We start from the raw sequence: 14,092 nt of genomic DNA, 5'->3' as shown, positions 1-14,092 counted from the left end.
AACCACAAAGCTGAAACTCTCAAGGGTGTTCTAACGGAGTTAGGTGCCCGTTATCACCTGTCCTTACTAGCTGCCAGAATCAGACTCCAGGCTGCTTTGAAAACTCAACTGTCAGTTTTGCAGAGACATATTTTAAAAGTTCTTATCTATTTACACACAAGGGTAAAAACTATTCTGCATTATAACTGGGTATAAAAACATGGTTACAGCCATCAGTCCAGGAATGACTAATTTCCCCTTCCCTTTGCAGTACTTCGTAGTTTAAGTGTTTCAGGTGGGGCATAATTTCAGAAAGGGCAAAGCTAGCATACAAAGTAGGAAAAAATTCAAATGATCAACAAAATAATGAATCATCAGTCACCCTCATGTCATATTAGTATTAAGTGCACAGCATTACATTTGCCACATTATAATTTTTTTTCTTTTTTTTTTTATATATGGCATATTAAGCATCTTTTCAACAGCAAGACTATTTCTTTTGTCCTGAGGGTGACCCAGCTCCCACTGACTTAGTAGGATTCTTCTCATACCCACTACTTGTATTCTGTTGAGCAACATTGCAGTCACATCAGTTTTCTGCCAATGCTTCATTTTATGAAGTGGGAAGAGAGACAGGAAGGGAAAAAATGGGCTCTTGCCAGATGTTAGACTATGTTATATCATCTCCAACAAAATAAGCTCTGGACTTAAGGTCCTACTCTTGCAAATGGGGAGGCAAGGGAAAGACTCACTTTTACTTGCAGAATTTTGATCTCTGCTATTGCACAGTTCAGACCTCAATGTGCAAAGGCCCATAAATGAAAACCGTGTGACACAAGATGAATGTGCAGTGAGCAGCTACTACTGCTATAAAAGTATACAAACCCAGTGGTCAACCCTTCCTTCTGGAAAACAGTGCTCTGCATTACTAACTGTAAAGCAAGTTGGGCAGGCTGTGGTGTATGCCTGGCTTTCATTCCTGCATCAGGTTAGGTTTAAAAGCAAAAAAAATTAAAATAGTTATTCCTTTCATATACTAATCAGGCCACATCACTGCCACCTTCACTGCTGTTATTTTTAACTTCTTTCACCTCCAGAAAACCTCTGGAACCTTTACTCAAGATGAGGTGAGGATTCTGCAGTTCACACCAGTAGCATTTTATTTTATAACCTTCGTGTATTAGAAGACTAAGACCTAGTCCTATTATTCCAGTTTAATTCACTGGCTTACTGTGGCACTTACTTTTCTTTCTCTCTTTTCCACTTTTCCACTAGAAGGCACTGCGCTTCTTTTGCTCTTAGTTTGCTTTGAAGTGTGCCTTTTTTTTTCCTACCTCTTAAAGAAACACACTATACAGTCAGGCAGAAAATGAGGGTTGAAACAAAAACAGTACGTTAAAAAAGCTTGTGGTTTGAGATAAGAACAGTTTAATAATTAAAATGGTTAACAACGGCTCCTATAAACGTCACAACTTGGTTATTTAGCAGTGAACTGCCTAAAAGAGAGATTTAATATATAGATACAAATAATATATAAATGTATTAATATACAGAAAGAAAACAGAGAAAAGGGGCAGAAGAAAGTACAAAGATAATCTTACAAACAGAAAACAAACAGTGACTGAAGTCCCTTGAAAAATCAAGCATGAAAGAAGAGAATGAAACAACGCAGATTCCAGTCCACCTTTTTTCTTACAGTCAAAGATCAACAACTATTTGCAGATAGCAATCTCCTTGCTTCTGTGACTTTCACACTGAAAAATTAGAGGTAAACTCTGCAAGTAAGGAAGACTTATCTCCTGCATGAAGAATTGTTTATTAGAAGGGGAAGTGTAGGAAAACTGTTGCAACATGGAGCTTTCTTTCATATAACTTAAATTTAATAACTGGATGTTTTTCTCTGTTTAAAAGACCATGAACTGACCACTTTGGGAAGCTAATCTGTAAGGTATAAAGGAGAAAGTGGAAATTCCAAGCCACTGTCATGTTAATTTGCAGCCCACCCTGCTGTCAGTATGAAAGCAACCACTTTTGCCAGGAGATGAACTCTACTGCAACTGCAGTATAGTGCTTATGTGTAATAATGTAATAATATGTTCTTAGTTACAGCTGCTTAGTTAGAAATCATTTTCATGGCAGAAAGTAGGAAGAACATGCATCCCAGCTGGCTAACTAACTGACTATGAACTACACGAAAATATGTAAAAGAATAAGATTTCCAATTTTCCTATGAGAAGGGGGAAAAGCAAGAAGCTTTTTTTTTTTTTTTTTAAGGTTAGTGTTAATGTGGATCCTATTTTAAGAAGCACTAAATATTTTGTCCTTATGCTGAAGTGAGGAGAAAAGGCATATTTCTAAATCAGCACACTTCAATGCATTTAATAAAAAAACAGGCTCAAGTTCTTTTCCTCTTGAGTAGAAAATAAAATAAAAGCTTCATTTTCCAAAATGCTTCTAAAATGCTCTCTTGGATGTGAGATGCAAAGAAAATCCTCACTCAAATTAGCTCAAATAGTTAAAGTTAGGGATTGCTAGTTGCAAATATGAAAAATGGGGTGTTGGGCACAAGATTTTCAGTAGGAACAATTAAATTAGACTAATTTTCTGCAGATTTGTAGAACAGTGTGACTTCTATCCATTTTAATCTAAGGATGATATATGTAAGATCCTATTAAGTTTCTAAGGAATAAAGGAAAAAAATGTCACTTTGTCAAGGAACTAGCATAACCAGGCAGGATTATATAAAATAATAATTAAAAAAAATATCAATACTACTACTACTACTACTACTAATTCAAAAGACTGGTATCCTTCAAACCTTCCCAAATGTTAATTACTATTTCTGTCCTTCATATTCTCTGTATACTAAACTGAAGTGACAGTTTTAGAAATAAAAGACTTCTGTTTTCTTCATGGAAAAACAAATACGCCTCGTATAATGTGTCTACTTGCAAGTAGGCCTGCAGGACAGGTGGAACTCCTCAGTCTCCTTTCCAAGCCATTGTATAGCCTTTGAAGAATGGTAGAAACAGTGCCAGGTAGTGACAACTGACTGAAGCACCGACCAAATTTTGGTTTGTTGGGTCTTTTTTGTTTTGGGGTTGGATTTTGATGTTTTGGGTTTGGTTGGTTGTTGTTACTTTTTTTTTCCCTCTTTTTTTTTAATTTTCTTTCTTTTGGTCCACCTGCAGTGTGAAGAACAGCTCTTGCAGGAATATAATTACCAGCTTCTTTCACATAGTGCCAAAATGCAACAGCCATAAATTAGAATGAGCCACTGTGTCTCCCCCATTGTGAAAAGTTGTAATAAAAATAGGCTTTGATGTCTATCTTTGGATTGCAAATATGCTTTCCAGTAGCATATCCCACAGAATATTTATCCCCTAAATAGCAGTGCATTTGCAACATCCAATGTGTTTGAAACTTCAGTAATAAGCAGCAATCTTCACAAGAAAGTTCACAGCAACATAAGGGGCTGCTTTTAAAATGTACCAAAAAGAAAAAAAAAAACAAAAGCCCCAACACACTGTTCAGAATGCAATGTCAAATTATGTCAATCTGTTCATCCACCATAAGGAGGCAAAGGATCCCATCAAATTACGAAACATGAAAATGGTAACTGACCCTTTTAAAGTGATGTTGATGAATTTTATTTTCTGCAGACTGGTTTATGATATGGCAGTATTTCTCAAGGGGAGACAGTACAGAGAACCAAAGTATGAATCAACATTGTGTATTTGATGATACTGCAATTCGATGCAAATTGTGGGAAGGCTCACTGCTTTCAGATTTATAGTGCTGTTTTGACACTTACAGCAGTGATATTAAAAAGAAATCCATAAAAAAGCCATATATGTATTTGCTGGTGAAAGACACATTAAGCTAATATTCCTTCCAGAAGGCTACTGATGTCTGTTCCCTAACAATTGCTAATTCCAATTACCTGTTGGTACAGTCAGGTAATGTCACAAGTACCAGCAGAACCTCAGATCTGCAGTAGCCTGCTGCAAACAGAACATACATTTTTCAGGAGGTTTTTATTTTTCTGAATGGGTGGAGCCACCTTGTGAACATTTTAGAAAACACGGGTCCCTCAGTCATGAAAGCAAAATAAACCTTCAAACAGAGCAGTCTTCTCACTCTGCCTTGAGGCTGCCTACCTATACAGCACAAGAACTGAGGAAAGACTCAAAAGCAAGGGTGATATCTCTTGTTATTCACCAGAACTTTTATCAGAAACTTCTAGACAGTACCTCTGAGCAAAAAACCAAGTTAAACAGGTAAGATATAAACAGGGTATATTTACTTTAGATGTATTTATTTACTGCTCTATGTTCTAATAATTACTCTGTTTGCTTAATATCCTGTTGAGTTACATTGCAGTGGTACTCTTTCTAGAGATGTGAGAGGATCAACTTTCGTAACTGGAAATACAGTCATCTATCAAATCACACAGGCTACTTATCTGAAAAAATTATGAATCTGTTACATATTAATATACATCTACAGACTTAGAGAAAGAACCTGTGAAATTAAAGGGTCACTCAAGGATAATTACAAAACACCACACTGGATAACTTGCTCAAAGCAGACTGAGGAACTTCTGTTCACAGGACTAGTCCTCTAGTCTTAGGTCCTTCTTCCATTGTTAGGTACCCTGACCTTTGCCTTTTGGGACAGCACTGATCCACCCCAGGTGCAGAACCTCTGCTTTGCAAAATACTTCCCTATCTTACAAACTTTCATTAGGGAAATACTCCTGCTAGGTCTTTGAAAAAAATCAGCTGCATTACTGCTTTCTTGCCACCCTTCACAGCTAAATTATTGAAAATTATTCAGAATCTCCAATAAGGGCAAATATACTGTGACAGAATATGAAGTCTCTAGGTTTGTCACAGTTACTACTAATTTCTACTTAGAGTTTCTAGCCTTTATTTTATACACATGCCTCAGCATATCAGTGGGCAAAGTTTACATATGAGAATCAGTCAGCTCTCCTTGCTTTGCTGGAGTTAACGTTTGTTCTGAATTCTTATTTGCTATGTGGTATTTAATATTGAATCTAAGTACCTCCATGAAGAAAATACTTAATATATTTATATTAAGAGTAGTTTCACATGTTTAAATAACACATCAGTAGAGCAGCATTATAACCACACAGACTTCTTTAAATAAGATCTGTAAGAAAGCAACAATAATTTTTTCCAGACTCTCACATTATTAAGCATTCTCTAATACCTCAATGACTAAAAGATTAAGTGTAAATGGCTCAAAAACTTAAATCGAGAAAGAATTGTATTTTTTTTTCAGGAAATCTGGATGCCTCACTGATCCCTTGATACTGGTACTAACCACTCGGTACTTGATACCAAGGACTGATAATCCTTAACACTGAATTCCAGGATTAATCAGTATTATTCTGGCTAAGAAAATAACTCATATTATAACCTAGACTTCAGTGAAAAGATAGTAGGAAAAGCAAATTTCACATTAATCTTTCTTAAGACTATGAACTTCACAAGATAAGAGATCATCATATCAGGTATATGTATGAGGCTTAAACCATTGACTTTTAGACATGTCTTAGTAAATTAATGAAAATGATCCATCATCCAGATTTGCTTTACACATTTGAAGCAGAGATGGAAATTTTGTATTTTTGTGTGTCCAGGACAAGCATTTACATGCTAAGAAAGATTCTATCTTCTATTTCCACAAACACTTAATAAATCAACTACAATAAACCCAAACATTAACTTCCAGCACCACCGGAGAGGGAGGAAATCTGTTCACTTAGATGGTATTGTTTTCTTCCAATGCAAGCACATATCATTAAGAAAATATCAAACTGTAATATTAAATGAAATGTAAGTCTTTTGTTCAACAATGCTTTTTTTGATGCTTCTTCAAGACTGCAGGTAGCAGTGTTACGCTCTTTAAACCCACATTCTTCAATCTGCTTTCTGCTAAGTTTTTTACTCTATTAACCTTATCACAGTGTTATTGTTCCAACAGAACATAATGGATAAGCAAACAGACACAAATTGTTTATTTGATTAAGTATGCCTGAACACTTTTAGGCACTCTGTGTTAGTATTTGGAAGTTATTAACTACTACAGCTGTAATCCCTATAATAGGAAGAAACAAAAAGAATGACAGTACACCTTGAAGCATACAAAGCTTTTCAGGTACAACAAAATATAGCTTCTATCAGCACATTAATGAAATTGTCAAATGATAGCCTTTTTCAAATCAAATAACTGAGCTGAAACTGTCATGTACATGGAACTTCTGCATAAAAGAATAAAAAAATCTCATAATTACTCTCACAGCAACACACATGCTATCGGCAGTTGGTAACTGAAAGTTCAAATTTCTGCAACGGCATCATAACTGCATTGATCACCAGTTTTAATGCAGACTCCCTGGTAGGTCAAAGACAAATTGAGGGGCGGGGGCACATGACAGAACAAGAGAAATCCCTATATAAAGGGCATATGAGAAAGAACACTTCAGTGGAACAGAGGTTTTGTACAATTTCAACAGTGCATTGAGTTCTCATCCTTAATTTTTAGATTGAGGAAAGAAAGAAAAGCCAAGCAAAAAAAAACCCAAACCATTTTTAACTGTAAAAATCTCCCATTTTTAGATTCTCCTATGATAAATCTTCCATTACTCTCTCCCATTCAGTAATGCTCAGCCCCAATGAGTACGCTCAAATGTGCTGTTGGCCTGCTATTGCTAAAGCAGTCTATTTCATCTCAGTTCTTAACTAAAAGAGAAAAAAGAATCAAAAGACTGGGAAAGCCTTGTTTTTCTTTAAGCCACAATTACATGTCACTTCAATCATAGTCAAATTTTCTTCCTTTCCCGTGGGGATTCACCCAGTGTCTCTGGGCATCTGTTCCAGCACAAGAGCATTCAAGTCTTCTTCCACCTAGCTGCTTATTTTAATGAAATTTGCATTAATTTAATCCTCTTTGAATCAGATTCAGACAAATTTGTCTAAGCTTCAGAAGCTAAGGGTGGTGGGTGGACGGACAGAACATTTAAACTTACCAAAGTTTTTTTTACATAGAAAACCAGACTGGCAAAAGGTGTGATTAAGTATTCCTTACAAAAGGAAACCTAATACCTATAAATCCCTTCCACAAACAAACAGCAGAAGATTTTACTGTTATTTTCTAAGTTGTATGTGAAAAGGTTGTGTGATAGAATGTCAAGTCATGGAACATTTCAGTACAAAGTTTGGATGTCTCAGGGAGTTTTGACTGTGTAAGAGGAAAAAACCCATAATCCCTCAAAGCCTTCCAAAATTTCAAGTGGTCTGCACCAAAAAACAGCAATGTAAAGCTAAGACCAGCAAACAACTAAAAAACACACAGAAAAGCAGAAGAGGAAAGAGAAGGCAGAAATCCATACTACACACGCATCTTGCAGAAAGGAGGTACAGAACACATAGAAAAAACAATTAGATTTCAGCTAGATTATTTTCCTAAGCTCAAACATATCAGAAGAATTCAGCAATTCTCCTTATATAAGCCACCGTATCTTGGCATCAGTCTACAGAGAGGTGAAGTACCCCTTTATGCGTCATGGGATTTTGTTTGGGTTTGTGACTGGGAGCCATGAGACCTGCTGAAAGATACATTGGAAAAAGACCTTCTGTTGTACCTTGAAACTCCTGTTTAAAACATTTCCAGAAGCACCTATAAAGGCATTAACCTCCTTCAGCTCTTTGCAATTGCAAAAGCAATGTCAACTGAGACATCAGCCATACTGCTTAGAACATTCAGATTTGTCATCTTTAATTTAATTCATCAGTACTTATTAGGAAAACTTTACCTGGAGGGGGAAAAAATATTATTACTTCTGCTATAAAAATAATCTCTAAGTATTACATTTCCTAAAACAAACCAAATAAACCCTTTCAAAGTAGTGTATTTGGACTCAAAACTGAACATATATTCTAGTGTAAAACAGACCTTTTAGGTACTGAAAAATCTGCAGAACCAAATATACTTATATTTGTATATTGTATATTTGTATATATTTGGATATTTGTATACTTATATACACTTATACTTATATATAGAACCAAATACTTAAAGAGGTATGGAAAATCTTTGAAAAATTTAATAGAAGCAATAAATTGTCAATTCTGTTCTCTTACTAAATGAATACTTGATGTTGCTTATGCCAGAACCACTTGACTGAGAAACAGCTTCATAGAACAGAAACTAGCTGTTTTCTGACAAAACAAGAAAGCCTACATTTGCTGAATAACATGTCATGTTTGTCCATTTTTACATTTTTACTTCCCTTTTTTAGATAAAGTTCCTTTTGTGCTGAAAAATACAGCCATTTCACCCTCCCCACTACTCCTTCATTCACTGTTTTTACCAGTTCCTCTTCACACTGCCTGGGTAACACCTCGAGTTTCCTCTAACTCTTCAAGGACTAAGGAAAACTTGCTGAAAAAGTTATCAGCTAGCAGTCTGGGAAAACAGCTCTATGTTTATGACCGCTGCTCAGTTTCTCTTTTTGGCTTTGATCACAAGTCCCTAAATGCTGCTCTGCATTATCTACCAATTAGTAAATGCTAGTTCTAACCTGTACCAAGCCAGGTCTCCATAAACCCTCCTCACATGATATAGGCTTAGGAGCTGGCTCCGGCTCAGCAAGTCACCTCTATCTGCTTATCCACATTGGCAGCAGTTCCTCACTTCCTACCACAAGTGCTGAGCTCCTTTCTCTTGTAAAATGCCATGCCCCTCTCCTTGGAGACAATTACATTCATGGTTGATAGAAACAGAGAGTAATTCTGAAAAAAAAACAAACAAAAATACAGTGTACGCTTCAAGGTATCCAAAAGTATTACTGGTCTTCTTAATGAGGCAAATAATGGCATCTGTCTTCTCGCTGGTATGGGCACTTACTGCTCGTTAGTGTTAATAGGAGTCAAGGAGCTGTACAGATGCTGTATTATTACTATGCCCACAGGATTATCTCCCTTTATTACCCTAAACCAGAGATTTCTGACTGGTTACAAGGAAATTTGTGTACTCTCTACTTTTTGCCAGGACCCTTAGAAGTAGGAGGAAAAAGCCTGATGAATATGTCGAACTGTAATTCTATTAAATAACTTGAAGCAGAATGTCATAAGCAATTACGTATTTAAAGACTGAAAGCGGGCGCACATTTGTAAACAAATCATTCATTCAGGCTTTTTTTTCAGACTGCTCCAGGCTTTCTATTTATCAGAGACAAATGGCAAAGTGAGGAGTCCTGCATCACAACATTTTGTAATACTCAAAAACAGAACTACAGCAAGAAAAATCTAAGACACCTACAACTCAGCACATCATTGTAGCATGGGGGTTTTGATGGTTTTATTTCTCTGCCAGCTTTTCTCATGGGAGGACTCCAATGAAGTTCCTCCAATGTACCATAAAAACTAAAATAAAACTTCAGCTAGATATATTATTTAGTGCAGTGAAGAAGGAAGGACCTCCCTGCGCTGACGGAGAGAGCAGAGGTGAGTACAAAACTGCAAGTGCCCAGAACTATCTTGGGGAAATTAGTTTAATACTGAGCATGCTTAGCAACTTACTTAGATCCTAAAAGAAAGCTGCTAGCTATGACATGGAAGCTAATCATCATGAATCGTACATATGAGATTGTGATATGAACTAGTAATTGATCAGGATTAAAAATTGCCACCAAGCCCTTGCCAAAGAGAATACACCTAGACCAGCATGGATGTTAGCTGGTCATGCCCTGTGGCAGACCTCCTAGCTACGGGGCATGGTCTTCTGTTTTGACACAGGCATGGAGAGCACCACACATCTATGAATGCTGGTGCAAGGTCTGCTGTGTTAGAGAACGTGTCCTGTTGTACTGATGAATTAAAAGTATGCAAACCTGGATGGCAGACACTACAGTTCCAACCTGATTTAGTAAGTATGTGCAGTGTAATCGTGTAACTGACAACATGTACTACATTTTAGGTTATTTAATTGACTGAATCACAGCTGGAGAGTAAACAAGTCTAAACACACCATCGCAGTGTAGATCTGCCAAAAACCTTATTTATTTTAGAATTATTCTGGAATATCTTTACAGGTAAATATCATGGTCTTACTCATAGCTTTTCCCTACAATTAATTTATGGAGAGTAAAGAGTATTTGCAATGTTTTATCTTCAGTAAATCTGAACTCTTCATCCATACAACTCTGCAGTTCTCCTTTGTTAACTGTTGATAATACAAAGTAGTTCTGTAGTTTTACTTGATGCTTAAAGCAAATTAAGAAAAACCCAGTACTCTATAACCTTATTTCTAGCAGAGCTAAAGATTGGTAGAAGATCATGGAATATTGAAATCCTACCGCTAACTTTGAAACTGGACAAGAATGACAGAAGTAGAATTGAAGGAGCTCTATTTCTACTAATGTGTATTCGTTAGTAATTTTATTTCCTAGAGCTTGTGCAGATGCATTTTTGGAACAACTTGTGATGGTTCTGTAATTAAAACTTCATCTTTGTTACACCCCAAAAATGGCTCATTCGAAATTTTTATAGCAAAACATCAGACCTATGGAAGATGCCACATAAGTGAGATTTACTTCAACTTAATGAAAATGGAAGCTGCAAATATCACTTTGGTCAAGTAACTCTGTAAGTCATTTTACTTCATATGAAAATGCAGTTGGTCAAAATTTAATAGGAGGCAAAATCCTACTGCCTCAAGATTACTTTTAAATAACTTGATCTTTTTGGACAACATGCAGTTTAAAGTAATGAAGTACATCTTGACACATGAGTAAACTTACCAAATCTATACAGACACCGTGTAGTCCAGGATTCCAAATAATTCCAAACAAAATTCAAGATACGTGAGTTCACAGCAGTTACCCTTCTTGACAAGAACAGATAAAGAAATGGCTATTCTGCAGTACAACCCATGGCAAAGAGTTCCATGAACATGGAAGATGACACAACACAGCACACTTCAGCTGTGCAAGATTAGAGTACACACCATCTCCCAGCAAGATTTAGTGGCATAAGCATGGTATCGGACAGTCGTGGCTAAAGTACATTCAAACACAACTCAAATCACATTCAAGCTAGCTCTCAAGTATCTGCATGACTCTCCTTGAGACTTACCTCTTTTCATCCTTCCTGGGTTAAAATTAGACACGCTTTAATCACACCCATGGGTGAAGTTTCATAGAAATTAACTTCAGAAAATGTTCATTCAAAAGAATTTAAAGCAGACCATTCAGCACTATACATTCAGAATAAAGATCAACTTGAAAGTAGGTCACTTTTCCCAGTACATCAGTTTTCTGCAGCTTTTTTAGGCTACAGCCAAGATACAACAAGTATTTCCTACCCTGATCTTAACTTAACGTGGTTTATGGTACAGACTAAGGCCTAAGCAAGTTTACTTTTGGAGCATGTTTTAGTCCAGTTTAGTTTTGGAGCATGACAAAAAATTCAAAGGATAGTATAACATTTTTGCTGTGTTTATGCTTTCTATTGCATGATAATACATACAACAACAAACAAGTACATACAAATCCTATGGGCTTATAGCTCCCCTTCTTCACTGGAGAGACTCAAGACTGAGCTACAGAGACACTTGCCCTTTCTGCTTTTTCTTTCGCAGAGCTCCCTCCCATTGAACACATTGTCAGACTTTTAGCAAAATAGTGGGGAGTACTCTACCACATATACAGCCTTTACCTGCTAGAATAGAGCATAGGTTGATCGCATTGATAATGCTCCTCTGCATTCAAGGATGAAGAAGAAATTGTGGTTGCCAAGGAAGCAGCTTCGAACAGAGACTGAGTGCTCGGCACTAGATCCGGCCGGTGGTGTGAACCTAGTACTGTATACACAAAAATAAAGAACAGCTTTGGCAAATTTAATTTCCAGTCAAATCCAGGAATCTTTATACCACTGTATGGAGTAACATAGTGTTCTCAACAGCTTCCTGAAGCCTCTTAATATGTCTGAATTGATGAGATTTTCATATTCATGCGCCCATACACACACTCTTGCATTACAGGGCCAATTTCAGCTGCTAGCCAGTGCGTTCAGCAGAATACTAAGCAGCCCCAAGATCAAACATTAAACTGTGGTATGAATAGCTGATGAGTTCTTTTAAGTTCTGGGACTGGTCTCACTATCAGAGCCCAGATGGGATTAGGTGGCTGATTCTCCTTTGAGCCTGGCTGCAGATGAGCTCTGAAAGAGGCAAAGTCTATATCTCTTCAGAAAGACTCTGGGAACAATGAACCGAGCTTCAAAAGATTTTATGTGATGTGTTTGTTTAAAAGTCCATGAAAAGAATAGCACTGGCTCTGGTCTTACCACTACCTGGGCTGAATAAACGTTTTTAGGATCCCGTGCAATCTAAAAGATTAACATCCTACTATAACCTTGATTCTGACTTCCTCTTGCTCCTGAAGGTCCACTCTGCTAAATATGACTAGCAACATTCTCCATGAGAATAATCTGTCTCTGAAGTTTCGGAAAATCAGCCAGATTGGAAGCTTTGTAGTTATAGGGCTTCTAAAGCTTATAATAAATTCCTTTAAAAACATTATTTAGGTGTTGATTTGAAAGACATTACCTTCTTCATCAAGGCTGGCATAGCTTTGTCCTTCAGCAAGAATGCCATGCTTTTCATCCCTCCATTCCTGGCTATCTGCACACACTACTTCTTGTGATGCTGCCTTTAGGGCTGTGATAGAATTGCACCGTTTCTTTGAAGGTGAACACTTTAAAGCTGCATTACCAAATGAACATAAGTGTTGATTGATTTCACTTATTTCCCTGCACATCTTTAACAGCATATAGAAAAGCAAGCCATCTACAAAGCTAGAGGTTCTGAATACAGGCAAACACATCCAGATACAAAACCACTTACCAAATATTATATTAAAACTAAAGCCAAAGGCATTATTTCATCTATGAGTGAGGTATTTTTGTATTTTTTCTGGGTTTTCTTACTGCTTATTGGACAAAAAAAAAAAAAAAGTCAGTTAAGCAACTTTGACATCACTAAGTTCCAAATCTCCTATGGAGTATCAACCCATGTAATCAGGATCTGACCTACTACTGAACTTGACTCCCAGTTATAGTTCTTCTCCAGAAGGACGCTAGCCAGTTCATGTAGTGTTTTTCAGTTACCAGCTGCTGACCTCCATGCATTGGCCGCAACATTACTTAAGATGCACTGCAATAGTTCATATTGTGTACTACTGCAAAATTCAAATTAAAAGCATCAAAGCCACTTGGCTAAAGACTGAAGAAGAGAATGACATGTATAGCTCCAGGATGTTGTTAAAAAAATAACATAGTAGCTAGCTGCTGAGCTAGCCTGTGCCCAAGGCTGAATCTGCTTTTTATGTTTTTATCATTATTTATGGAGGCTTGCTCTGTGCACTAGGGGGAAAAAAGCACACATTCAGAACACGGCTTAAGAGTTTAAACTAAAATGTCTAACTTGAAGTTTAGAAACATTGTTCCTGAAGGCAGGAGCACTCCCTATTTATTTTATGAAAGAATGATAATGCATTTGAACCATTAATCCATATAAAAAGTAGCCTTGTAAGCAGAACGGATCAATAAGAGCAGGATATTAAGACAGGTTAATAGCCTGGAAAAATGAGACAGACAGATTAAGATTAGAGAGAAAATTAGGTATGATGTCCTTAATTGTACATTGTAATTTTCAAATACAGAACAGGTTATGTCTTGTGCTGACCTAAATCTAGCAGTCAGAACTAGAAAGAACTGAAGACTCAGAAGCTCAGGAAACATATATGGCTGCATAAGACATTTGTTTTGTCCAAAAGACAGAGGTATCAAGTTGTCTACTCCTTACTCTCTATCAGTGCAGAGGAGTTCCTTTGAGTATTGTCTCAGAAGCAGAGCTCCCACCAGTTCCCTGGCAAAATTATTCCAGGGTTTGAGACATATGAGTCTCAAGAGGTTCCTTCCTTCTTTCAGCTGAATTTTGCTTCATATTACATCATATTTTGTCATATTACATCAGGTTATTTCGTTTTTATATTAATCATCCTTTTCTGAAGGATTTA

General features: G+C 36.8%; 1 protein-coding gene across 6 annotated transcripts in view; it reads right to left on the bottom strand.

Moving 5' to 3' along the window:
* The window catches only part of PIP5K1B (phosphatidylinositol-4-phosphate 5-kinase type 1 beta), a 114,282-nt gene that overhangs the window by 9,206 nt on the left and 90,984 nt on the right, over positions 1-14,092 (bottom strand). For 5 of the 6 annotated variants that reach the window (XM_075078985.1, XM_075078988.1, XM_075078986.1 and 2 more), the window contains 2 exons: positions 12,622-12,777; positions 11,730-11,874 (listed from right to left, as the gene is read on the bottom strand). In XM_075078985.1, the coding sequence (XP_074935086.1) occupies positions 11,730-11,874; positions 12,622-12,777 (301 nt within the window). The remainder of the gene's footprint in view (positions 1-11,729; positions 11,875-12,621; positions 12,778-14,092) is intronic. The other variant, XM_075078987.1, reaches the window with a different exon arrangement.

Source organism: Phalacrocorax aristotelis, chromosome Z (assembly GCF_949628215.1).
Source record: "Phalacrocorax aristotelis chromosome Z, bGulAri2.1, whole genome shotgun sequence".
NCBI classification, from domain to species: domain Eukaryota; kingdom Metazoa; phylum Chordata; class Aves; order Suliformes; family Phalacrocoracidae; genus Phalacrocorax; species Phalacrocorax aristotelis.
This window is presented reverse-complemented; position numbering and strand designations above follow the sequence as displayed.